Raw genomic sequence first — 23,204 nt, 5'->3', positions numbered from 1 at the left:
GCGATTAAAAAAAGTCCAATAGTGCTTCTATCCTGACGTATTGCACCGCCTCCCGATTGCTGATTGGATTCCGTAGTCCCGGCGGCGGGTGCTGTTGCCCAGCATCAGCCACGTGACTTCCCTACTTCCGCTACCTGCGGGTTGTGATTGGGCTGAGGCCGGTGGTGGCTGAAAGATTGGCAAGCCTGTCGCCCAATGGGGAAGCCCCTTTGAGTGCGAGCTCTGGTGAGGGAAATTTCCTTCCCATTCGGGCTGCCTCGAGGTGAGGGAAGCGCTTACGGTTGGGTAAGTTGGAGAAGCTCCCAGTCAGCGTTCGCTTGGCCGCCCTGGAAGAGGCCGCGCGCCTGTCCCCCCCTCCCCTGAGCTGCTCCTTTTCCTGCTTCACGTAATCAGGCTATTCTTTCAATACCTTAAGAAATAATAATAACAACCCGACATAAGCCGGTTATTTAAGAATAAACACTCCTAATGATTCTCCGCACAATCTGGTGAATTAATAGCAATAACTCCTCTAGATCTCGTGCTTCATATCTCAGTAACAACAACAGCACTGCATTCTCGTGTTTCATTAATTGGCAGTTATTCACCTAAAAGTTGTTATTTGCTCTCAATATCTTAGTAATAATCCTGTAAGGAGATAACAGAAACCCATGGGGTTAAAGCATCATTCTCAATTTACGATGGGATGGAAGGTTCGCAGGCCAGGAAGGACTTTGTAACAAATTTATTGTCAACTGCACGAATTATGATAGCTAGGAAGTGGAAGGGGCAAGCAGAATATAAAATGGAAGAATGGTATAAAGAGGTGTGGGATATAGCTATTAATGATAAATTATCATGGGACATTAAGGTGGGGAATATGCAGGAGAAATGGTTTTGAGGAGATATGGAGGGTGTTTGTAGAATTTGTACTGTTAAAACGAAAAGGGGTCAAACCATCGCAAGAGGTGTTGAAATTTTGGGAGGTTGGATAGTTACAATGGAATGGTCTTGGGGGTAGGGTGTACATTTTATTTATGATTATCAAAATAATAATTCTTGTGCTCTACATAATTTGTTTACTTAGTTAATATTTGCTTCATATCTTAATGACTGCTTTTTTTGCTCTACACAATTTTGTTATATACTTAAATAATAGCAATGCTATTGTTAGTAATCACAGCAACGTTGTTAATCAATATCTTAATTATGGTAATATTGTGGATCGTAGAATTGTAGGGTTGGAAGGGCCCATCCCCCACAATGCAATAAACGTTTGCCCAATGTGGGGTTAGAACCCACGACCCTGAGATTAAGAGTCTCGTGCTGTACTGACAAGAGTACACTGCAAAGTAATATTATTATCAGTATCTTAATTACCAATAATAATTACCAATAATAATCACAGTAAGATTGCTATTAATATCTTAATTACAATAATGATTCTAACAATTACAATATTATTGGTATTTGGCATCTTAATTGCAATTATATAGTTAACAGATACGTTAACATCTTTATTACAGTAACAACAGAGGGTGAAATTTAATGTTTTTTGCGATTGTTCCACCAGCACAAACATTTCTGCTTTCCAGATGGCAGGATCTCCCCTCTCTTCCTCTTGCTGGCCTTCTGAGGGGGTCTCCCAACCCTCAAGAGTGGATTTGGGGGAGGAGGGAAGCCCAATTGGGCTAGTGGGAGACCTTGCACTGGCTTCTGCCAAAGAGTCATGCAACACCATAACTAACTGAGGTTGTTACACCATAAGCTTTTGCAGATTACACTTCATCAGATGCATAATGTATACGTTAGGATTGCCATATTTCAAGAAGTAAAAACCCAGACAGTTGTTGAGCCCCAAAGTGGTTGAGTTTTGGGGGATTTTTATTTTAATTTTTTTTGGACTTGTCATCAAAGCCCGGGCCTGAACCTGAGCCTCCAGTGCACAATTTTTTTAAATTAAAAAAAGGACTTTTGGTTTAAAATGAAAAAAAAATATCCCCGGATGGCTAGGTCCTGGTCCCCATCCCCCCTGAAAGAGGACATGTCTGGGATTTCTTGCCTGTATGGCAACCCTAGTACAGGTACGTGGTCTTGGGAATAGTAATCAGTGATATCAGAGGGAAATGGAAATGCAGACCAGTGATAAGTCAGTAAACAAATTAACAGTGAATGTTCAAGGTTAATAGTGTAATTATAATCCCCTGTACTTCTCTGGTTTTCATTTCCTTTTGACCCCACTTTGTAATTGCACGTACACAACCCTTCCAACGATGTCAGTATGCATGCCTTCAACTCAGTATAGCACTTCCTGGATCTGATTAAGTGAGCTGTTTATGCCACGTTAAAAGTTATTAATGTCTGCAAGGTGTTGCAAGACTCTGGTGTTCTGGCTGCAGCAGACTCGCTCGTCTACCCCTCTGATCTAAAAATTGTTCAGTAATCATGATTTGCCATCATAGTTGTAATGCAGCTTGAGATGGAAGCAGCATGGATTGATTGCGACCAAGGCAGTTGAAAGCAGCAAAATGAAGGAGGGGGACTGACTTAAAATACATAAAAATACTGACTTTAAAAGACTATCTTTCCATTAGGACTGCGCCAGCCTGGTGCCCAGAGAATGGTGCATGATATGGCAACTCACATGCTTGTTAGGGATAATCATCACCTAAAATGATGATTTAAACATTCTGTCATCATTCCTGTACCTAAGAAGCCTTCCATCAGTGTGATGAAGAAGAAGAAGAAGAAGAAGAAGAAGAAGAAGAAGAGTTTGGATTTGATATCCCGCTTTTTACTACCCGAAGGAGTCTCAAAGCGGCTAACATTCTCCTTTCCCTTCCTCCCCCACAACAAACACTCTGTGAGGTGAGTGGGGCTGAGAGACTTCAGAGAAGTGTGACTAGCCCAAGGTCACCCAGCAGCTGCATGTGGAGGAGTGCAGACACGAACCCGGTTCCCCAGATTACGAGTCTGCCGCTCCTAACCACTACACCAAACTGGCTCTCAACGATTATAGACCAGTTGCTTTAACATCTGTGGTAATGAAAGTATTTGAGAGACTAGTGCTGGCCTACTTGAAAGACGTTACTGATCCCTTGCTGGATCCTCTGCAATTTGCTTATCGAGCTAATAGGTCAGTAGATGATACAATCAACATGGCATTGCACTACATCCTGCAACACCTGGATTCCTTGCGGACCTATGTACGAGTTCTGTTTGTGGACTTTAGCTCAGCTTTTAATACTATTGTACCATCTAAATTGTTTTCTAAATTAATTCATCTCAATTTACCTGCCCCTGTTTGCCGATGGATATACAGCTTTTTAACGGACAGGAGGCAGCAGGTGAGGTTGGGGAAAATTATATCGAGCAACAATACCATCAATACCGGTGCTCCCCAGGGGTGTGTCCTTTCCCCACTTCTTTTCTCTCTATACACAAATGAATGTACCTCAACTGATCCATCGGTTAAGATCTTGAAATTTGCTGATGACACAACAGTTATTGGGCTTATCCAGGAGGACGATGAATCTGTGTATAGGCGGGAAGTAGACCATCTTGTTTCGTGGTGCACCGAAAATAATTTGGTACTAAATATCCAAAAGACAGTAGAAATGGTAATTGATTTCAGAAGGCACTCTTCTGTTCTGCCACCACTTTCCATTCTTGGTAACATGGTTGTAATAGTAGAGTCCTTTAAGTTCCTGGGCTCCATAATTTCTTATAACTTAAATTGGTCAAGCAACATCAATAGTATTATTAAAAAGGTCCACCAGAGGCTGTATTTCCTGCGTCAACTAAGGAAATTTAAATTGTCCCAGGAAGTGTTGATTCAATTCTACAGAGGCATCATTGAAACTGTTCTCTGTAATTCTATAACAGCTTGGTACGGTACAGCCTCTAAGAGAGACAAGAAAAAGCTCCAACGAGCTGTAAGAATTGCAGAAAGGGTAATTGGTGTTAGCTTGCCTTCAATAGAGACAATTTATGCTACCCGAGTAAGGAAGAGAGCAGAGAGAATTGTAGCAGATCCTTTACATCCCGGTCATCATCTGCTTGATTTACTTCCATCTGGACGTCGCTACAGGACTTCATATACAAAATCGGCCAGGCACAAGAATAGTTTTTTCCCTTGTGCCATTAAATTGTTAAATTCGTAGTTGTATAGCTTAAGGGGAGGTAAAATATGGGTGGGGTTTCTTTACTTCTTTGTATTGTGAGAGGAACAGTGTCTGTATGTTTACATTGCAATGTAGCCGAAACAAATTCCAAGTATGTTGGAAAATGTACTTGGCCAATAATAAATTATTCCTATTCCTATTCCTAAAAAACATTAATCGCAACTTTAAGACTGCCAATCTTGCCTAACATCTTATTTGCTGTTGGTATCTGTTCGTTGGCCACCTCATGAGAAGAGAAGACTCCCTGGAAAAGACCCTGATGTTGGGAAAGATGGAGGGCACAAGGAGAAGGGGACGAAAGAGGACGAGATGGTTGGACAGTGTTCTCGAAGTGACTAGCATGAGTTTGGCCAAACTGCGGGAGGCAGTGGAGGATAGGGGTGCCTGGCGTGCTCTGGTCCATGGGGTCCTGAAGAGTCGGACACGACTGAACAACAACAACATCATCTGTTCATTGTTACTAATGAAGCCCAATCCAAATAGGACTGAGGCACTGTAAGTGGGTGGTTCCCTAGACTGGATTGATGGGAAATGGCCTGCTCTTGAAGTAGTGGGTATGTAGAATGGAGATGCTTCTGGATCCGTTGCTGTTGCTTGAGGCTCAAGTGGCCTCAGTGGCAAGGAGTGCCTTCCATCAGCTTTGGCTAGTAGCCCAGCTGTGCCCCTACTTGGACAGGGACAGCCTGTTATTTCTGCTCTGGTAATCTCTAGTTTAGATTACTGCAGCACGTTATAAGTGGGGCTGCCTCTGAAGATGGTTTGAAAATTTCAACTCATGCAGATTTTGGCGACCAGGCTGTTCACCAGGACAAGATGGGGTTTTTTGCATCGACCCTGGCTCGACTGCACTAGCTACCAATTAGCTGGTTTTGACACAAAGCCTTAAAACAGTTCAGGACTGTCTTGAGGACAGCCTCTCCCCATATGATCTGACCCAGACCCTGTGATCATCATCTGAGACACTTCTTTCTGTGCCTCCTTCAAGAGAGGTGGAGGATGGCAACACTAGAATGGGGCTTTTCTATAGTGGCTCCCCATTTGTGGAATGCTCTCCCCAGCGATGCTTACCTGCCACCTTCGTTATATATCTTTAGGCTCCAAGCAAAAACATTTCTCTATAACCAGGCCTTTGGCTGATTAGCATTCTATGACCTTTTCAATACGTTTGTGAGAGGAGTGTTATTGGTTTGTTTTTGTTTTATAATGTATTTTGTGTTTTTATGTTGTGATCCGCCTGTGCTCTTTGGATGGTATACACATCTATATAAATAAGAATGTAAATAATATTGGACTTGTGAGGACAAACTGCCAACCCCAGTTATTCAGTCCCTGAATACCCCAGATCCTCCTGTTCCAATCAGGGCATTTCTGAATTTGAGTAGGAAGCTCTTTAGGAGGATTCTTAGAACTTAGAAGCCCCCGTCCCCAAATCAGGAACTATGTGAAATTAGGAAGATGGTTAAGAACGATCAGCTAAACACTCAAAAGCAGACTTCCCCAACCTTGTGCCCTCCAGATGTTTTGGACTACAACTCCCATATTAATGGTCAGATATGGAGTTTCGCAGTGACTCACAGCTCTAGCCTCTCCAGTCCCACCCAACCTTACTTTGACTCACTGCTGGACTATCCCCACCACGAGTTTGCACTTACTAATAATACCTCTCATTTGTACTTGTTCTGGATAGGACAATCATGTCATTGAGAGCATGTGGCTTGATTATCTTCAGGAAGCTGCGTGAGAAATCGTCTGCTTCCGCTGCTGGGAACAACATTGAGTACCTTCTCCTGCAGACATCCTATGGGTCTCATCACTGGACCCCTCCGAAAGGTGCGTCATAGGTTTTTATTGTATCTAGCGACTTCAGAGAGATTCTCAACAGGGCTGTCAACTGATCAAGGAATTAAATCATCTGTATTTTAAGACAAGTGCATGCTTTTCTTGTATTTTGCAAGTGAATAATAATAACGCAGTTGACATAGTGTGATGCACGCCGTTCCACTGTGACTTCAGAAGTCGTTTTCCATTGACTCTTGAGTCTTCTTTGGACTGTTGCTTCCTGGAAACTGATCTTGGAGTCGCTGTGTTACTGATAAGACTCCTTGGCTGGCTGTTTATGATATTTCAGGGCAGGAGCTCTGGCTTAGGCTTATTTATGTTGCCTTTGTTATTCTTAGACCCCATGTGGCTTGCTGTGTTTATATTTCTGTCCATAATATATCTGTGTGAAAGCAAAGGCTGACTTTTCTCAGGGAATGCTAAAGCTAGCTTGAAAATAGGCTATATTTATACCTGACTGAAAATGGGATCTTTGTGTTAGAAATAATGCTGTAGCTGGCAAGGATAGCTGCCTTCGCCAGATGTGCTTTCCCCCATGTTCAACTCACTTTTGGGGCCAGGCAATACCTGGTTTTCAACACCACAATATACCGTATTTTTCGCTCCATAAGACACACTTTTTTCCTCCTAAAAAGTAAGGGGAAATATCTGTGCGTCTTATGGAGCAAATGGTGGTCCCTGGAGCTGAATTGCCCAGGGGCCAAAAGAGGATCATCCTTTTTATTTTACAAAGAGAAAAGGGGGTGTTGAAAGGACCCCGCTCAGCAGCTGATCAGCAAGAGATCGGGAGAGAGATAAGAGTCCCCGGCTACCTTTCAGCTCCGCCCTCCTTTGTTGAATGTGCTGCAGAGGGAGGTTGTTTGTTTCCCCAGCTACATGTGACTGGCTGATTAGTTTATCTGTCTGGAATAATCTGTAGAAAAGGCTGCCTTTGCTTTAGAAGCTGCAGAAATGTGAGTTGAACCCCATAAAAACAGAGCTTTTCCTCTTTGCTTTTCCCCCTTTGCAAAAAAAGCTGCAAAGCTTTTAGCTGATCCTCAAAAAAACAGGGCTTTTCCCTTTGCAATAAAAAGCTGCAAAACTTTTAGCTGATCCTCAAAAAAACAGGGCTTTTAGAGGAGGAAAACCAGAAAAATATTTTTTTTCTAGTTTCCTCCTCTAAAAACGAGGTGTGCCCTATGGTCTGGTGCGCCCTATGGAGCGAAAAATACGGTATCACAAGCTAAACATCACAGTACCCTGATATATAACAGTGTCTGAAATATGGATAGAGCTATGTAGAGGCACTGGCTAACCTTACGGTTTTTCTCATATTGTGATTTTTGCATAGCAATCCCACACATTCATAATATATTGCTAGGTAAAAAAATATGATACTAATATCATGATATGGACTTCAAACCGGTTTTGGATATATCAATATATTGCCCAGCCCTACTCACCTTCCTCAAAATAACTTTTAAGTGTATTTTATGGCAGTGATACTCCTGTTCTTGCACCGGTGACCATTGCAAACCTTAAACTCAGGGGTGACTAATCTGTGGCCCTTCAGATGTTGCCAAACTACAACTCTCATCGTCCCTGACTCTTAGTCCTCCTGGCTGGGGCTTTTAAGAGTTGGCATCCGAGATGGCTGCAGGTTGACCATCACTGCCTTACTATCTATTGATCTATCTAATCCATCAATCTATCTATTTATTAGTTGTTTTATCTTGCCCAGGGCAACCCAGAGTGACTTACAACCAAACAGACAGGCAAAACATCCCACTTGAATACATTAAAACCAAGAGGGGGAAAAATACATTAAAAACATATCATCCAATTCTAAAAGGCCACCGCTTATGTGCTGCTAGTTAATGTTTCAGTGAATAAATGGCTTAGATCTGACACACCTTAAATACGATCTCTTTACTTGTGACCCATTTGGCCTTTGCTGTGTCGGTTGCAGACAGCAAGTATGTGAAAAGGAAATGGTGGGCCTGCAGAAAGTCCCCGTTCTCTTTATTTATAGACAGCACCTAGCATCATAGCTGTCAACTTTTCCCTTTTCTCGTGAGGAATCCTATTCGGAATAAGGGAATTTCCCTTTAAAAAAGGGAAAGTTGACAGCTATGCCTAGCATGTTTGGGGATTTTTATAAACTATGATGCAAAGCCCCCAACCCCTAGTTAGGGCGCACTTTCTCTCTGCACATGCAGCAAAGTTGAATTTTCGTTTTGGAAGTATTGCCAGATATGGAAGGTAGAGTGCATGCTTTGCACACAGAACCATCCTAGCCTCAATCCCCAGAATCTCCCATTTCAAAAAAGGATCATGTAGCAAGTGCTGGGAAAGACCCTGGAGAGACATTTCTGACTGTCAGAGTGGAAAAGAATTGAGCTGGATTGGCAGATAGTCTGGTCTGGCGCAAGGCAGCTTCCTCTGTTTAGACTGGCCTTTGGTGCTCAGATTTACCAGTAAATCTGGAAAGTGTTAATTTATAATGGTACTGACTTTGCTTGCTACCTGCCCAAAGCCCTGAGGATGAGGCGGTATGTAGCTAAATATTTTGGGGACACATTAAATGCAGCCACCTCTGCAGTAAAGCATGTTGATGTTTGGAGCCAACCACAAAACACTTTCTTTTTCTGTGACAACATAAAAAGTACTCTAGAACCAAGTGTCAGGAGAAGATAAGAAGCAGAGCCCCTTGTTTTTGCTTTCCTGAAAATTCTGCTTTCCTTTCCTCGTGTCAGGCCACGTTGATCCTGGGGAAGATGACTTGCAGACTGCCCTCCGGGAGACGCAGGAGGAGGCTGGGCTGGACTCCACTCAGTTCACCATCATTGATGGGTTTAAAAAGGAGCTGAACTACACAGTGAATGGCAAAGCCAAAACCGTCATCTACTGGCTGGCTGAAATGAAGGACAGCAACACGGAGGTCAAGCTCTCATCGGAGCACCAGGCCTTTTGCTGGCTGACCCTCAATGACGCTTGCAGGCTTGCAGAGTTCAAGGAAATGCAAAGTGCCTTTAGGGAGGCACACAACTTTCTCTGCTCCAAAGGCTGAATGCTCCAGGGGATGCAGGAGTGGGGTTTTGTTTTTTTTAACTGAAAGTTTAACTGACTATTCTTTAAAAAATAAAAGCAGAGAATAATGGGGGTGGGGGGGATGCGAAAATCCTAAATATGCACTTTAATTATGTCAAGCTACTTAAAGCATGGATGCTTCCATCCCCCCAAATTCTTAGAGAGGGATGTTTAGCGTGAGCAGAATTCAAAACAGCCTCTATAAGTTATATGCTAAGCCTTTACACTGGTAATTGACAATTGGCGAAACAGGGTCTGGATGCAACCTACAGTTTGTGGCGCTCAGTGATGTTCATGGAGGAAAGTTTTATTAAGGACTGTTAGCCACACTAAGTGCCAGGTTCAGAGGCAGCCAGTGAATAGTAGAGAGACAACGCTCGTCAATGTTGTGGCTGCTTGTGAACTTCCTAGAGGCATATGTGTGTCACTGTTGGAAACAGAATGCTGGTCTAGATGGACCTTTGGTCTGATCCAGCAAGGCAGTGTGGGCTTCTCACACTGTTTAAGCATTTGTATAAACTTGTAGCAGCAGCAGGGACAAATCAGGCACATATGAGAAGCCCACACTCAGCCCTCACAGGCTGAAGTCCTGCAAGGGCCACAAGCAGCTTGCCCATATGTGATACAGAGAAGGTTCACATGGGCAAAACCTAGCCATTTTCCAGACCCCCAAATCCTTGTCTTAACGCCTTTGTGGACTTCCATCGTTGCCTTTGAGCCAGGGCTGGTATCGTGGTTGGAGTGTCAGGCTAGGGCCAGGATTCAAATCCTCACTCAGGCACAAAGCTTGCTGGGTGTGACGTTAGGCCACTTGCTGTGTCTCAGCCTAACCTACCCCGCAGGGATGTGGTGAGGATAAAATGGGAAAGGAGAGAACCACGTACGCCACCTTGAGCTCCTTGGAGGGAAGAAGGCAGGATATAAAAATAATCGGCATGATCACTCTGCTACACCTCTCCCCCCCCCCTTCTGACAAAGCATAGAAGCTCAAGAGCATGCTAATGTTCCTGTGTTTGGCACATACAGTGGTACCTCGGGTTACGTACCTGATCCGTTCTTGGGTGCCATTCGCACCCTGAAAAGTCCGTAACCCGAATGGTGATATCGCGCTTCTGTACATGCGCGACCAGCGCAGAACGCAACCCAAAAAAACGCAACCTGAAGCAATGCAACCCGAGGTATGACTATGTCCTCTCAGCGCCAATGCTACTGCAGTTCTGCAATTTGTCCAGAGGTCCATCCATTCATCCCACAGTTCAGGTTAGGTCTCGCCTGTAGGCCACTGGACTCCACTTACCGTATTTTTCGCTCCATAGGGCGCACCTCGTTTTTAGAGGAGGAAACAAGAAAAAAAATAATTTCTGGTTATCCTCCTCTAAAAGCCCTGTTTTTTTTTAGGATCAGCTAAAAAGTTTTGCAGCTTTTTTGCAAAGGGAAAATCCCTGGGGTTTTTTGAGGATCAGCTAAACGTTTTGCAGCTTTTTTTGCAAAGGGAAAAGCCCTGGGGTTTTTTGAGGATCAGCTAAAAGTTTTGCAGCTTTTTTTGCAAAGGGAAAAGCCCTGTTTTTTTGAGGACCAGCTAAACGTTTTGCAGCTTTTTTGAAAAGGGGGAAAAGCAAAGCTTCTTTTGCAAAGGGGGAAGAGCAAAGAGGAAAAGCTCCAGGGACCACCATTCGCCCCATAAGACGCACAGATATTTCCCCTTACTTTTCAGGAAGAAAAAAAGTGCATCTTATGTAGCGAAAAATACAGTAGTTCACAGCGAGTTGAGGAAAATCCATGTCAGGAAGAGAAAAGCCCTTGTACAGTGATCACACAAAACTAGCATGTCTCATGATAAATTCTCTGTGTGCGGATGTGTGTGTTTTTTGTCTAAATAAATAAATAAATAATCCCCACTCAGGTTTAGTCCTTTATTTTGAGCGTTGTTTAAAACAAGCCACTTGAGTGAAGACAGAGGGCGCCAGGCTGGAGTTAGTGACATCCGGAACAATCGAGCTGGGAGCAGCAGCATGCTCCAGTTAATATCTGCCGAAAGTGACTAGGAATGTGTGTTGTGCACAGTAGAATAATTCAGTTTCTTTTTTATTTTATTTTAAGGATGTCATTGTATCACTATGGTTTTAATACTGCACACTGCTTTCGGGAGCCACAGCTTGCCTTTGAAAACTGGACATGAGTAAATTCCTTAAGAACAACTGACTCTCCCTTGTGCATCCTCTGTTGCCCGAGGGGCCGCTCATCACTCAGCTTTCCCCTCAAACCTCTTTTTTCTTGAGCAGCCTTCTCCAACCTGGTGCCCTCCCATAAGTTTTGGGCGCTATCTCCCAGCAGCCGTGGCCAATAGTGAGTGATAATGGGAGGTGTGGCCCTAAGCATCAGGAAAGCACTGGGTTACAGAAGACCTGGAGAGTGAAAAACTTCCAGGCAAGGAACTAACATCCTTGCATCATTCTGTAATGCCTGGTATGTCCTTATTGGAAGCTAAGCCATAGCCAAGGAGACCCGTATTTGTTAGCCTCCCAGAAAGGGCCGTGTTAGCTGAATGCAAAGTTCTATATATAGCTGCATTCTAATGCTCCTTCGCTGCTTGCAAACAAGCCGCTTGCCCTGGGTGAGTAAAGATTACCCCAAGGTGACCTTGCACAAAAAGCTGGTTCTTGTTTGTTGCTGCTGTCCTCCTCTTTTAGGTCCGACATGGGCACACATATCCCAACCCTTTTCTCCGGTGTTGTCTCAGGCTAGCCACACCCAGAGTGGACTGGGAAAAGCCCTTTGCAGTCGGACACTAAGACGCACAAGGACCTGAACTGTGATGCAAACAATCTCCCAAGGTTGTCCTTTCAGAGGCTGATTTCATACTTGCAGTTCTGAGGTTGACTGGTTCTAATGGGAGGACTGTACCACAGTGGCGTGAGATGGGAAGGTGCCATCTTGACATACCTGCCACCCACATGGGGGTGGCAGATATGCTTGATAACTAACCTGCCTGATCCAGAATTAGATTTCATGCAAATACATCCCCTGTGCGAGGACCGTACCATCTCAGAGCAGCAACCACAACCTAGCCTAGCCCCTCGGCCGTTTCTTAATGCAGGCAACCCCGGTTGTACATTTTGAGACAAAGCAAAGAAGCTCTATGCCTTGCTGCGTAGCTGTGCAGTGCAAATGTGATTATTAAGAAAATTATCTCCAGGTGACCTGCTTTCTTATCAGGACTGTTAGTCTAATGAAATACAGCAGGCTGCATGGATCTCGGTCAAACGAGCCCTGCCAGAAACGCTTGCTTTGAAAACAACAGAGTCGGCGCCCATCAGGTTCAGCATATTTGATAGTTCATGTTGTCGAAGAGCGGCGTGACGGTCCCGTCCTTCCACTCGATCAAGATTTCGCCATGCTTCAGTGAAGGAGTGGGGGATGCTGGGATGATCTGCCCCTTGGGGCTGGGTGCCCTAGGTAAGGGTGGCCGCTCCTCATGAACCACGCGGCAGCTCTTCCAAGGAGACAGCTTCTGCTTCCGCTTCTTCCTAAAGCAGGAAGCGCAGAAGGTTATGCTTTGAAATTACTGAGAGATCCAGAAGGGTATTTGCACAGTACCTGTGAGGCCTATTGGGCAACTGAATGTCGCAAGTAGCAACTTGTACATTCTGCGGGGCCAATTTAAGGCAGCCATGAAGTTAAACTGATTGATCAGTTTTGATCCATTTGAAAGATAATGATAATTTAATTATTTGTACCCCGCCCATCTGACTGGGTTTACTTAAATTCTGATTATCAGGGCAGCAGGCTTGGTTATTTTCAAGGCAAGTTCTAACTAAAAAATGAGAGCTCTTCTTACACTCCTATGAAATAAAATAAAAATTCCTTCCAGTAGCACCTTAGAGACCAACTAAGTTTGTTCTTGGTATGAGCTTTCGTGTGCATGCACACTTCTTCAGTAACACTGAAACAGAAGTCACCAGACCCTTACATATAGTGAAAGAGTGAGGAGGGGTATTACTACAAACTCTCAACTCTTTGCAACCTGGTGGTTTTGGTCACTTAGAGTAAACTGCATAATTTTAATTTTATTCTATTTTATAAAATGCATACACCGCTCAGCTTGTTTTTAAAAGAAAAGCCCTCACAGTAGTTTGCAAAATAGACAATTATCAAGAAGAATGAATAACGATTTAAGATTGTCAAATGAAATAACAACACAAGTAACTCGCATCTTACACGAGGGTTCAGTTCAGGGAGTCCACATGTATATGCAAAAACGTGTAGAGCCAGGAACCCTTGGAACTGGTCCCCCTGAGAGACTTTGGGGAGGCAGTGCAAGGACTCTCTGGTGCTGCCAGGGCCCTCGTGCCACCTTCCAAAAACTGGTTAAGCCCATGAGTGAAGCTTTGTGCAGGTAAAACAAATAACGAGAGTGGGTTTCCTCCACTCTCCATTCATTCATTCATTCATTCATTCATTCATTCCCCTCACCTGTGCAAAACTGCAATCATGCAAGTAAAATGGGTGAAAGATGTGAGTTACCTGTAGACTAAAAGCATTAAAACTCGCACCAACTTTCTGGGTAGTTTGTCTAAACCCTGTTTTTAGCAGGTGCCGGAAAGAGTGCAGTGAAGGAGCCTGCCTGATGTCAAGAGGCAAGGAGTTCCAAAGTCCCACATTAAACGATCAGTTTCTTACAAATGAGAAACAGGTAATAAGTAATAAAATGTAACAGTGTGAGCTCTGCAGATCAAAGTGATCCAGTGGGTGCACCTAGAGTAAGGCGTTCTGGCTTGGTATTCCTATGGCGCTTTGCAGAGCTCAACTTACAGCAGAGGAGGCAGAATCTGAAACCAGGGCCTTCATGACGCAGAGGAGAGAAAGAGGAGCAAAACAGACTTTGCAGGTGAGAAGGCAACACTGTGGGATGAGTGGGCCTCTTACCTGTTGTACCGGATATTGAGAATGAGGATTGTCACTCCCAGGATAAAGGCCAGCGGGCTCAGGGCAAGTATGACCGTCTTCCAGTTGGTCCCTGAAAGTGCATTGCACCCTGTATGTTTAATTACATCATTCCTGTGCTCTTCCTACATCTCTCTCCTGTATTAGCATCTTAAGGCGGTTTCCTCGTACACGTGGGTGGGTGGGGAATCTTTGGGGAAATGGCCTGCCTCTCCTTCATTGGAGGTTCTTAAAAAGAGGTTGGGTTAGCCATCTTTAGCTGTGATTCCTGCATTGCAGGGGGTTGGACTAGATGACCCCTGAGGGTCCCTTCCAACAATTCTATGATTCTGTGAAATTGCAGCAGGGGTTGGGTAGAAGGGCTCCCAGACTGTTCTCCCAGAAAGCTGGATTGCTTAGATATGGGGGAGGCGGAAGCAGAGAGTCAATGAATGGATGTGCATTACAGAGGAGAATGGGTGCATCTGAATGTGTGTGTAAGAGGGGCGGATGCCCCACCCACCACTGAAATACAGACCCTGGAAAGTCAGCTACGAGGGTGTGTGGCTCTTGCCACTGAACTCACTTGGCATTTCAGGGTACAATGCCTTTGCCCAGGGAGGCTCCACTAAGCTCCCTGTCGAATCCAGTTAATCCTAGCACCATCCAGGCCAGTGGCTAATACCACATTTTGTGTTTGTGAATTTAATACGGACTTTTTATTTTTTGTTTCAAAAGTATAATAATTACGGTTAACATTCAATTTTCCAATCACTATCCTCTTTTTTTTTTTTTGCATCAATCACAGACAGCATGTTTAATGGCCAGGGATGATGGGAGTTGTGATCCACAGGTTTCCTTTTTTTTTTTGCAAACATCTTTTTATTTTTCATCAAAAAACAAAATACTAACAAAATCATCATAAAAGATTTACAATATTACACAAACTCCGCCGAGTTTTTGGACTTCCTTCCTTTCCTTCTCTGGTTTTCTAATTTTACATCACTCCCTCGCTTTACCTTCTTTTTCACATGTTTTGTTTTCTTATTGTTATCATATCTATCTGTATTTTTTGTTCTGCTGCAAGAATACCGTCAAACCTGTAAGTGCTTTCAAATTTTACAGTCTTTCATATAATCTAAGAATTTACCCCATTCCAATTGAAACCTTTGATCTCTTTGCTCTCTTATTTTTCCAGTTAATTTTGCCAATTCTGCATATTCTACTAATTTCCTTCGCCAGTAATATTCGTGCTGCTGTGGTGGCATATAGGAAGAATCTTTGATCTTTTCAATCTCTTCCCCAACTAAACCAATCAGGAAATTTTCTAATCGCTATCCAGCCTACCTGTAGATCGGGAAGCTGCACCCTTCCTCTGATGTTTCTTATGAGGCATGTGCCTTTCTGGCAAGGAGAGAAATAGGGAGAATGAAACTAAAGGATCCGGAGCAAGAAGAGAAAACCTCATGTTCTTCGCTCGCCTCTGCACCTTTGTTTCCAGATTTGTTGTCACTGTAGAAGTCAACCTTGGGGTGGGCTATGGACCTGGCTTCTTCAGGCCAAAGGCATGTGTGAATGAACCCTCCTCCATAAAAAAAAAGAATGAAAATATCCCTGCACATAGAAAAACAGTATGTCAGGGGAAAGTGTCCCAGTCTAGCATTCTCCCTGGCATGCTAGTTTTCTGTGTGCAGGGATTTTTGTTTTGTTGTTGTTTTGAATGGAGGAGTGTTCTCTCCTGTGAGATGCCACATGCAATTCACCGGGTGTAGATTGGCCATTTCAGCAGGAACAAGGCCGGGCGACCCCAGGTAGGTACTGTGAGGAGGGCAAGAAATCACACTAGGGTGACCAGGACTCCTGCTCCTATAATAGTCGGTCTGAAGGAGGTGCAATTTTAATCGGCCCTGCAGTGAAAATATATTACAGGTATATTAGGGGAAATCGCTTTCAGAAATATGTATATCACTCAAAACTGCGTACAAAAATGTGTTTACTTGCGAGAACTTTGCACTAAAACGCTGGTGGATTTTCACAAGAGTTTTCAAAATCAGTTTGCTCCAGAAATGTGGAGAACCGAAATTAAAATTGGAAAGATAAGAAACGGAGAGAAATGCAAAGGGCAAGTCCTTCCATCCCTATTGCCTGCAAATGGCAATAATGCAGTAACTCTGAAGAAGCATTGCAGAGCAACGAAGAGAGCGAAATTATGTGTGGAAGGTCCAGTATAAATCCACCACGAATTGCACTATTGACATGTCGGAGGACGCTCCCGTTAAAAAACATGATAGTCTAGCGCAGCCTACAGAACCCTACGCCCTGGTGAGCTAGGTTTTTTCACAAGCAGGGTCATATTTACAATACAATTGCACCTTACATGCATGTAGCTTGCACAGTTCCAACCATACGTGGGTGAAGGCAGGCTGGTTGAAATTGCACAAGTTAAGAAGAGCTACCAACAGTCGAAGAACGGCAAATGAAGTTGATGAGTATATGGAACTCGCAGAACTGACCGCGAAACTCCGAGACCAGAGGGAGGAGAAGGTGCAAGAAGATTGGAAGAAATTTAAAGACTATTTGAAAAGACGTGAAAAGTTAGAAATTTGAAATTGATATCAGTGGATATAATAGGCGATAGTATAAAATGTTAGCTTAAAATAGGATATAAGTAGGTAGAATTGTGATTTTGTGTAATTTTGTTAAGAATAAGATTATAGACATAAGATAATAGACAAGAATTAAGATTAGTCGTGAAAGAGGAATTTAAAGTGGTTATAAAGTTACTACAGTATATTTGAAATGAACGCAGAAGAGAGGATGTGAGGAAGTCCCCCAAGTAAGATCTAAATAAGATTAGAATAGCTAAATAGATGTTTGGTTGTAAGGTGTTTTTTTTTTTTAAGTTATGTTGTTATGTATCGTATTAGTTTGTGTTTTGTATTTGTATTTTGTATGTTTTTTTGCATTTTCTCTTTTAAAATACCAATAAATTCTCATTAAAAAAAAAAGAAATTGCACAAGTTAAATCCAAGCAAGAAGGACAGCTTAATGCCTCTTTTTTTCTGCTGAATTTTGTGCTGCGTACCTAAAGGAGCGTCTCTACTCCCAGCATTTAGTCTGGACACTGAAATCCAGCTCTGAGGCCCTTCTGGCGGTTCCCTCACTGCAAACAGTGAAGTTACAGGGAACCAGGCAGAGGGCCTTCTCGGTGGTGGCGCCCTCCCTGTGGAACGCCCTCCCGTCAGACATCAAGGAGATGAATATTCGATAGACACCTGAAGGCAGCCCTGTATCGGGAAGCTTTTAATGTGTGGTTTTCCGCTGTGTTCTGTTGGAAGGTGCCTAGAATTAATGCTTAATTCAGAAACATCTAATTCAGTGCCGGCCACTGGCTTGCATGGCTTTGAAAGAGGATTACTCAAACCCATAGAAGAGCACGCGTCTATCCCTGGCTATTAACTGTGGTGCCTAAATAGAACCTCCAGGTTGAGAGGCAGTCTACCTCCGAGTACCAGTTGCTGAGGAGAGCTGTTTCCTGCAAGCCCTGGAGGATAGCCCCCTGAGCCCTTGGGGCCATTTGCTTTATCCTGCCTGGGTAGCTCAGCTGGTTAGAACACGGTGCTGATCATGCCAAGGTTGCAGGTTCGACAGATGGATATTCCTGCATTGCAGGGGGTTGGACTAGATGATCCTCAGGTTCCCTCCCAACTCTCCAATCCTGTGGTCCTTTGTTCTTCGGGCTGAAGTCACCACCCTGCTTGTACTCACCGTCATCTGCTTCCAGGATGACATCTTCGTTCTTTGGAAGATTGCTGGTGATATTAGATTCATCATCGATGGCTGGAGATGTGGGTCTGGTGTCTATAAAGGAGGTGCCGATCTCTGACAACGCAATAGTTTTATCTGGTAGGTTGGGGGGGGGGCAGAGAGGGTGGGATATGAGGGCAATCCATTTATCAGGTGCAGCTGTCATGTCACAAAACAATGAGCAAGCTTCCAGCTCCCCCAGAGTTCTTTTTCAGGCCAGATACCGGTAGTAGGCAAAGCCAGGGGTTGGGGTTGAGAGAGATGTCCAACGTTGTGCAAATGTGTCTCCCCTTTCTCCTCCTCCCCTCGCATGCAGCCCCCCTCAAATCTGCTCCAGGGGGTCCCCAAACCTCTGGAGCAAATTTGGTGGGTTTGCTGGCATTGGTGAGAGAGGAGGGTAATTTCATCCCCCTGCGAGGATTCTAACTGTGGAAATTTAATTACCTAATTAAGTAACAGGTAGGTAGCCGTGTTGGTCTGCCATAGTCAAAACAAAACAAAATAAAAAATTCCTTCCAGTAGCACCTTAGAGACCAACTAAGTTTGTTCTTGGTATGAGCTTTCATGTGCATGCATGCATGTATCTGAAGAAGTGTGCATGCACACGAAAGCTCATACCAAGAACAAACTTAGTTGGTCTCTAAGGTGCTACTGGAAGGAATTTTTTATTTTATTTTGTTTTGACTAATTAAGTAAGTAAAGGTAAACGTAAAGGGACCCCTGACCATTAGGTCCAGTCGTGGACGACTCTGGGGTTGCGGCGCTCATCTTGCTTTACTGGCCGAGGGAGCCAGCATACAGCTTCCGGGTTATGACTAAGCTGCTTCTGGCGAACCAGAGCAGCACATGGAAACGCCGTTTACCTTCCCGCCAGAGCGGTACCTATTTATCTACTTGCACTTTGACGTGCTTTCGAACTGCTAGGTTGGCACCAGTGGGAACCAGATGATGGACTACATGGTCCATTGGCCCAATCCCACAGGCTCTTCTGATATTCATATGTGTTTGTTCCTCACGATGCAAACAGTTTCCTCATGCATTGCTGCGTTTAGCTAGCTGCAGAAATGCAGCACTGGTTCTAAGTGCAATAACCGCATTCAGTGGCGAGGCGGAGAGAGCTCCTGGTTACGGGTGGCAGTGGTTTTCTGCAAGTAAATCCCTCTTACCTTACCTTCGGGAACCCACACCAGGGGGTCTACAAATTCCTCCACTGGGACGCTGAGCACAGGGGCCACTGCCAGGTCTGCAGCACAGACGATCTCCTCAGTTGCTTTCTTCCACCTGCTGAACTTGTCCTTCTCTCGGGCGAGGAAGGCCTTGTGTCCCTCCTGCTTGGTGCTGAGGTGGAGCCCCAGGCCTTGCAGAGTGAGGTGGCCTTTCCTGCTGCACACCCAGGCTTGGCGCGCCCTGTCTCCTCCGCAGGACTCCAGCTGAGCAGGTGCAAATTCCTGCGCTTTGGGGACAGTCAGGCACAGCCCGGTCTTCCAGTGGACGATGGCCCGGGTGGCGGCATCCCAGGTCCAGTGGTATTGCACAGACTGGGGCTTGCAGTCGGCCAGGCCAACCCTTCCGACTTCGTGGGACGAGGCGTGGATGCATTTTTGCAAACGGGTGTTCCTGATGAGGAAGCCATCGCCACCCGGCACTGGGGAAGAAACATAGAATCATGGAGTTTAAAGGGACTCCCAAAGGTCATCCAGTCCAACCCCCTGCAATGCAGGAATCTCAACTAAAGCATCCATGACAGATGGCCATCCAGCCTCTGCTTTAAAACCTCCAGCGAAGTGAGAGTCCCGAGGGAGTCTGTTCCAAGCAACTGCATTGCATTTATACGCATTGCCACAGAATCACAGAATCCGAGGGTTGGAAGTGGTTCCCCAAGGGTCATCTAGTCCAACCCCCTGCAATGCGAGTCTGCTATATGTATTGGACTACAACTCCCATCAGCACAGCCGTGTTTGTTGGGGCTGATGGTAGTTGTACCCCAAAGCACCCAGAGGGCACCAGGTTGGGAAAGGCTGCCGCCTACGGTGTTTCTCAAACTTGAGTCGTTCCCCCCCCAGCTGTTGTTGGACTACAACTCCCAACTTCCCCTACTAGCTAGGAATGATGGGAGTTGTAGTCCAACAACAGCTAGGGACCCAAGTTCGAGAAACGCTGTAGGCATATGGCATCAGTTGGAAGGAGATATTATTTGTCACTCTGTCCACTATCTCCAGGGTGGCACACAGGGGAGGCAGGGCTGGGGGGCAGGGAGAGAGAAGCCCACCTGCCTGCCTGCCTTCCAAAGGGAGGCTCCTTTTGCTACAGAGCAAACAGCAAGCCCTGCAGAACTTCCTGTCCTTTGCAAGAACAATCCCTTATGTGGAGGTACCACGGCAGGCCAAAACAACGGATCTGCACTATAAACAGAATCCAAGTTGGGGAACAGCACACAATAGATTAAAGGATTGTTTTCTTAAAGGAAACCTGATGTGCCTGATGTGCATTCCTCTCAGTTTTTGGATTTAGAAGGAAAAGAGGAGCTTTTTTTGTTGAGGGTTGACTGAGGTGATGTCTCAACCAGTCACTGAAAATGGAAAAAAACCAGGCAGAGAAAGTGGTCCCATTTCATCTTCTAAAAATGTTTCCATACATTGGTGCCATCCTGCGAGGGCATGCCTGGGGCAGCCTTCCCCAAGCTTGTGCCCTCCAGATGTTTGGAATACACCTCCCCTCAGCCCCAGCCAGCAGCAGAGTTTCGGTCCAAAACATCTGGAAGATGCCAGGGTTGGGAAGGTTGCCATTAGGGATTTGCAGCTACTGATAGACAGCCCTGGTAGATTAAAACGGATTGCTGGCTAATATTTTGCTAATATTTCCTTGCTGAAATATGTGCTTGCTAAAAAGAGGGAAAGTAACCAAATGTGAGGCCAAACTGTTTGATGAGATTTGGGAGCAGCAGGGACAATAGTATAAAACTGGTTGCCTTGATGAAACATTCACAACAAATATTGCACAAGGAAATGGGATCCAGCAGTGAGGTGTATGATAGGAAAGTTGAGATCTGGGATACTATTGAAACATTGGAAGAAGAAAAAACATCTGCATCATCTAGCATGAAGAGATAGTGCTGTGTGTGTGTGTGTGTGTGTTATATTTGTTGATGAGTGTGTTTTGTATGTTTTTAAATAAATTTTTGAATGATGATTGAACAGAACAAAATAAATAAATACATAAATAGCAGAAAAAAGAGGGAAGGATACTCCAGAAACATCCGAAGGGCTCCATCCATTGCAGATTCTGCTACATATTACGCCAACCTGGTATACTCCAGATGTTTTGGATGACAACTTTCTCCAGCACCTTGTGGTTCAAAACATCTGGAGAACAGACTGCATTGCTGACTACTGCACAGGATTGAAGCTGACGCTAAGAATAAGCCAGCTCTCTCCTTGTCACCCAGAAAGCACCCAACATTTGTGCAATGCTTACAACAGTTAAATATCCCAGATTCCCCTTTCCAAATCAGCAGAGCTAAAATACACGTGAGCGCTTATTTATTATTTGATAACCTGCAAGGTCCTTGAGACTGAACACAGTGGGAGATCCCATTTTGTCCTCACAACTTTCTTTTGAGGTAGGCTACACTGAGAGCTCGTGATTTCCCTAAGGCCGCCCAGTGTTTCATGGGGGCTGAACTCGCACAGATTTTAGGTGAACGTTCCCTGGTCCAACTGCAACCTCCTATTGATTTTGTTGCGCAGCATCTCAAAGATTTAGGGTGTGCGGTCTGCATATTCATGACTTGCATAACAAAATTTGTAGGTCCCAGAATTCCTGGAACAGTTTTGTTGCTCCTTTTCAAATAGCCTTCAATGGTCAGCTAGCTGGACACAACGAGAGAAGGGTACATTTTTTAAAAAAAAAACACCTCTCGTTGCCAGGAGAATCCGTTTCACAATCAAAACAAACACAGATCGGCCAGCGAAGGCGAACTGAAACACTGTGCACGCAGGGGAAGAATTTGTACGTAAAAATAATAATCTTATGGACAAGGAGGGGGGGAAAGGGTGCAAAGAAGGAGCAGCAAAAGCAAACTTACCCTGAAGCCAAGGAAGGAAGAAAGTCCAACTCAGGCTCAGTTTGAAAAGCTTCATTGTCTCCCAAGCGAAAGAAACTGAGGCGGGTTATAGATGGGGAGAAGAGCCTTTGCAAAGGGCAAAGTGAACTGCGAGGTTGGAGTTGCTTTGCCTGCCTTTCATCCAAAGGGAGGAACAGGATGCGACACAAGATGAAGATGCAATTTAAGGAAGCAAGTTCTGTCTCTCCCGGCCAGCACCCTTTAGCACCCAAGATAGCAGCAGGGTGGTGATCCCAGGGGAAGTGCCGTGAGGAAGCCCATGTCCGTCCTGGCTTTCCCAGCCAAAAATTGCAAAAAGGGCTGGCCTGCTTTTCAACAAGCTCCTGTTGATGGAAGAAAAGGGAAGCTTTCAAGAAGCACAGAGTTCTTCTTCTTCTTCTTCTTCTTCTTCTTCTTCTTCTTCTTCAGGCAGGGTGATGGTGGGGGGAGAAGAGCACCTTCCCGCCTGGGGGGCAAATTATGCCCTCAAAGGATATAAAAATCTGTAGCGCCGTAAATGCAGCAGCAACGTGGGGAGTGGGAAGGGAGAAGCGACAGGGCTGCTGGGCTCCGTTCTTTGCAAGTTGTGATTCCTGAATAGGGACAGAGAATTCTAAAGAACTCGAGCTGTTGCTGGTGAGGTCACTGCTGGGAACTGGAGGGGAGCCAAAGCATCCACTTCAGCCCATCAAGGAGAAGGGGAGGCCCCTGGGCTCCCAGATTAGGACGTTCCCTTTCACTGCGGATCCTCTTTTCACACTTAGAAAGTCTGGGGCGTTTGCACGAGAACTTAGGAACCTGCCCGTACTGAAGTGTAGCTGGGTTCCCACGAGGCAAGGCACAGCAATAACAGCAAGAACCTTTATTGAACTACATAACTGGGAAAACAGGGGCAAAGCAACTGCTTATATACACTTCTGAAAGCCTGGGCCACTCCCACTCCCAATGTGATTGGCTGCCTAAACTTCCAAGCTGCGAATCACGACTCACGAGCTCAAGGGCCAATGGCAGAGGCCCAAATCCTTAAAGGTTCTCTGATTGGACATCCTGTATCGAATCAGAACAAAGGAGCTCCATACTCAAGCTCAGGCAAACACAGACCACTGAATACATAACACGTGTGCTGGGGCCCATCCAGTCTGGTCCTTAGGGCCATCACTCAGTGGTAGAGAGCACCTGCTTTGCTGCAGAAGGTCCCAGGATCAATCCCTGGTGGCATGGCTGGGAAGTCACCCTGCCTGAAATCCTGCTGCCGGTCAGTGTAGACAATACTGAGCAAGATGAACCAGTGAATCTGGCTC

At 44.9% G+C, this 23,204-nt stretch overlaps 2 protein-coding genes across 2 annotated transcripts; one reads left to right on the top strand and one right to left on the bottom strand.

Moving 5' to 3' along the window:
• Window positions 1-294: 294 nt before the first annotated feature.
• Window positions 295-9,107, top strand: NUDT2 (nudix hydrolase 2). The gene is made up of 3 exons (XM_033164506.1): window positions 295-385; window positions 5,851-5,993; window positions 8,738-9,107. The coding sequence occupies exons 2-3, from the start codon at window positions 5,858-5,860 to the stop codon at window positions 9,049-9,051; spliced, it is 450 nt and encodes a 149-aa protein (XP_033020397.1). The 5' UTR covers window positions 295-385; window positions 5,851-5,857; the 3' UTR covers window positions 9,052-9,107.
• Window positions 9,108-11,272: 2,165 nt separating this feature from the next.
• Window positions 11,273-22,184, bottom strand: LOC117055261. Its single transcript, XM_033164716.1, has 6 exons — window positions 21,886-22,184; window positions 18,973-19,446; window positions 17,763-17,897; window positions 15,342-15,398; window positions 13,998-14,088; window positions 11,273-12,598 (listed from the first exon to the last, which is right to left on the bottom strand). Exons 1-6 carry the CDS (start codon window positions 21,938-21,940, stop codon window positions 12,391-12,393), a joined length of 1,020 nt encoding a protein of 339 aa, XP_033020607.1. The 5' UTR covers window positions 21,941-22,184; the 3' UTR covers window positions 11,273-12,390.
• Between the last annotated feature and the right edge of the window lie 1,020 nt (window positions 22,185-23,204).

This window comes from Lacerta agilis, chromosome 11 (genome assembly GCF_009819535.1).
Source record: "Lacerta agilis isolate rLacAgi1 chromosome 11, rLacAgi1.pri, whole genome shotgun sequence".
NCBI lineage: Eukaryota > Metazoa > Chordata > Lepidosauria > Squamata > Lacertidae > Lacerta > Lacerta agilis.
Note: the sequence above shows the minus strand (reverse complement) of the source record. Positions and strands in the feature narration are given on the sequence as shown.

Excerpts from the sequence above, each read along its gene's own strand:
- NUDT2 (XM_033164506.1), top strand. The coding sequence starts at position 5,858 with ATGTCATTGAGAGCATGTGGCTTGATTATCTTCAGGAAGCTGCGTGAG. Across the intron at positions 5,994-8,737 it reads TCACTGGACCCCTCCGAAAG|GCCACGTTGATCCTGGGGAA; the intron begins GTGCGTCATAGG and ends TCCTCGTGTCAG.
- LOC117055261 (XM_033164716.1), bottom strand. The coding sequence starts at position 21,940 with ATGAAGCTTTTCAAACTGAGCCTGAGTTGGACTTTCTTCCTTCCTTGG. Across the intron at positions 17,898-18,972 it reads CCTGGTGTGGGTTCCCGAAG|ATAAAACTATTGCGTTGTCA; the intron begins GTAAGGTAAGAG and ends CCAACCTACCAG. Across the intron at positions 12,599-13,997 it reads CTCAATATCCGGTACAACAG|GAAGAAGCGGAAGCAGAAGC; the intron begins GTAAGAGGCCCA and ends TTCCTGCTTTAG.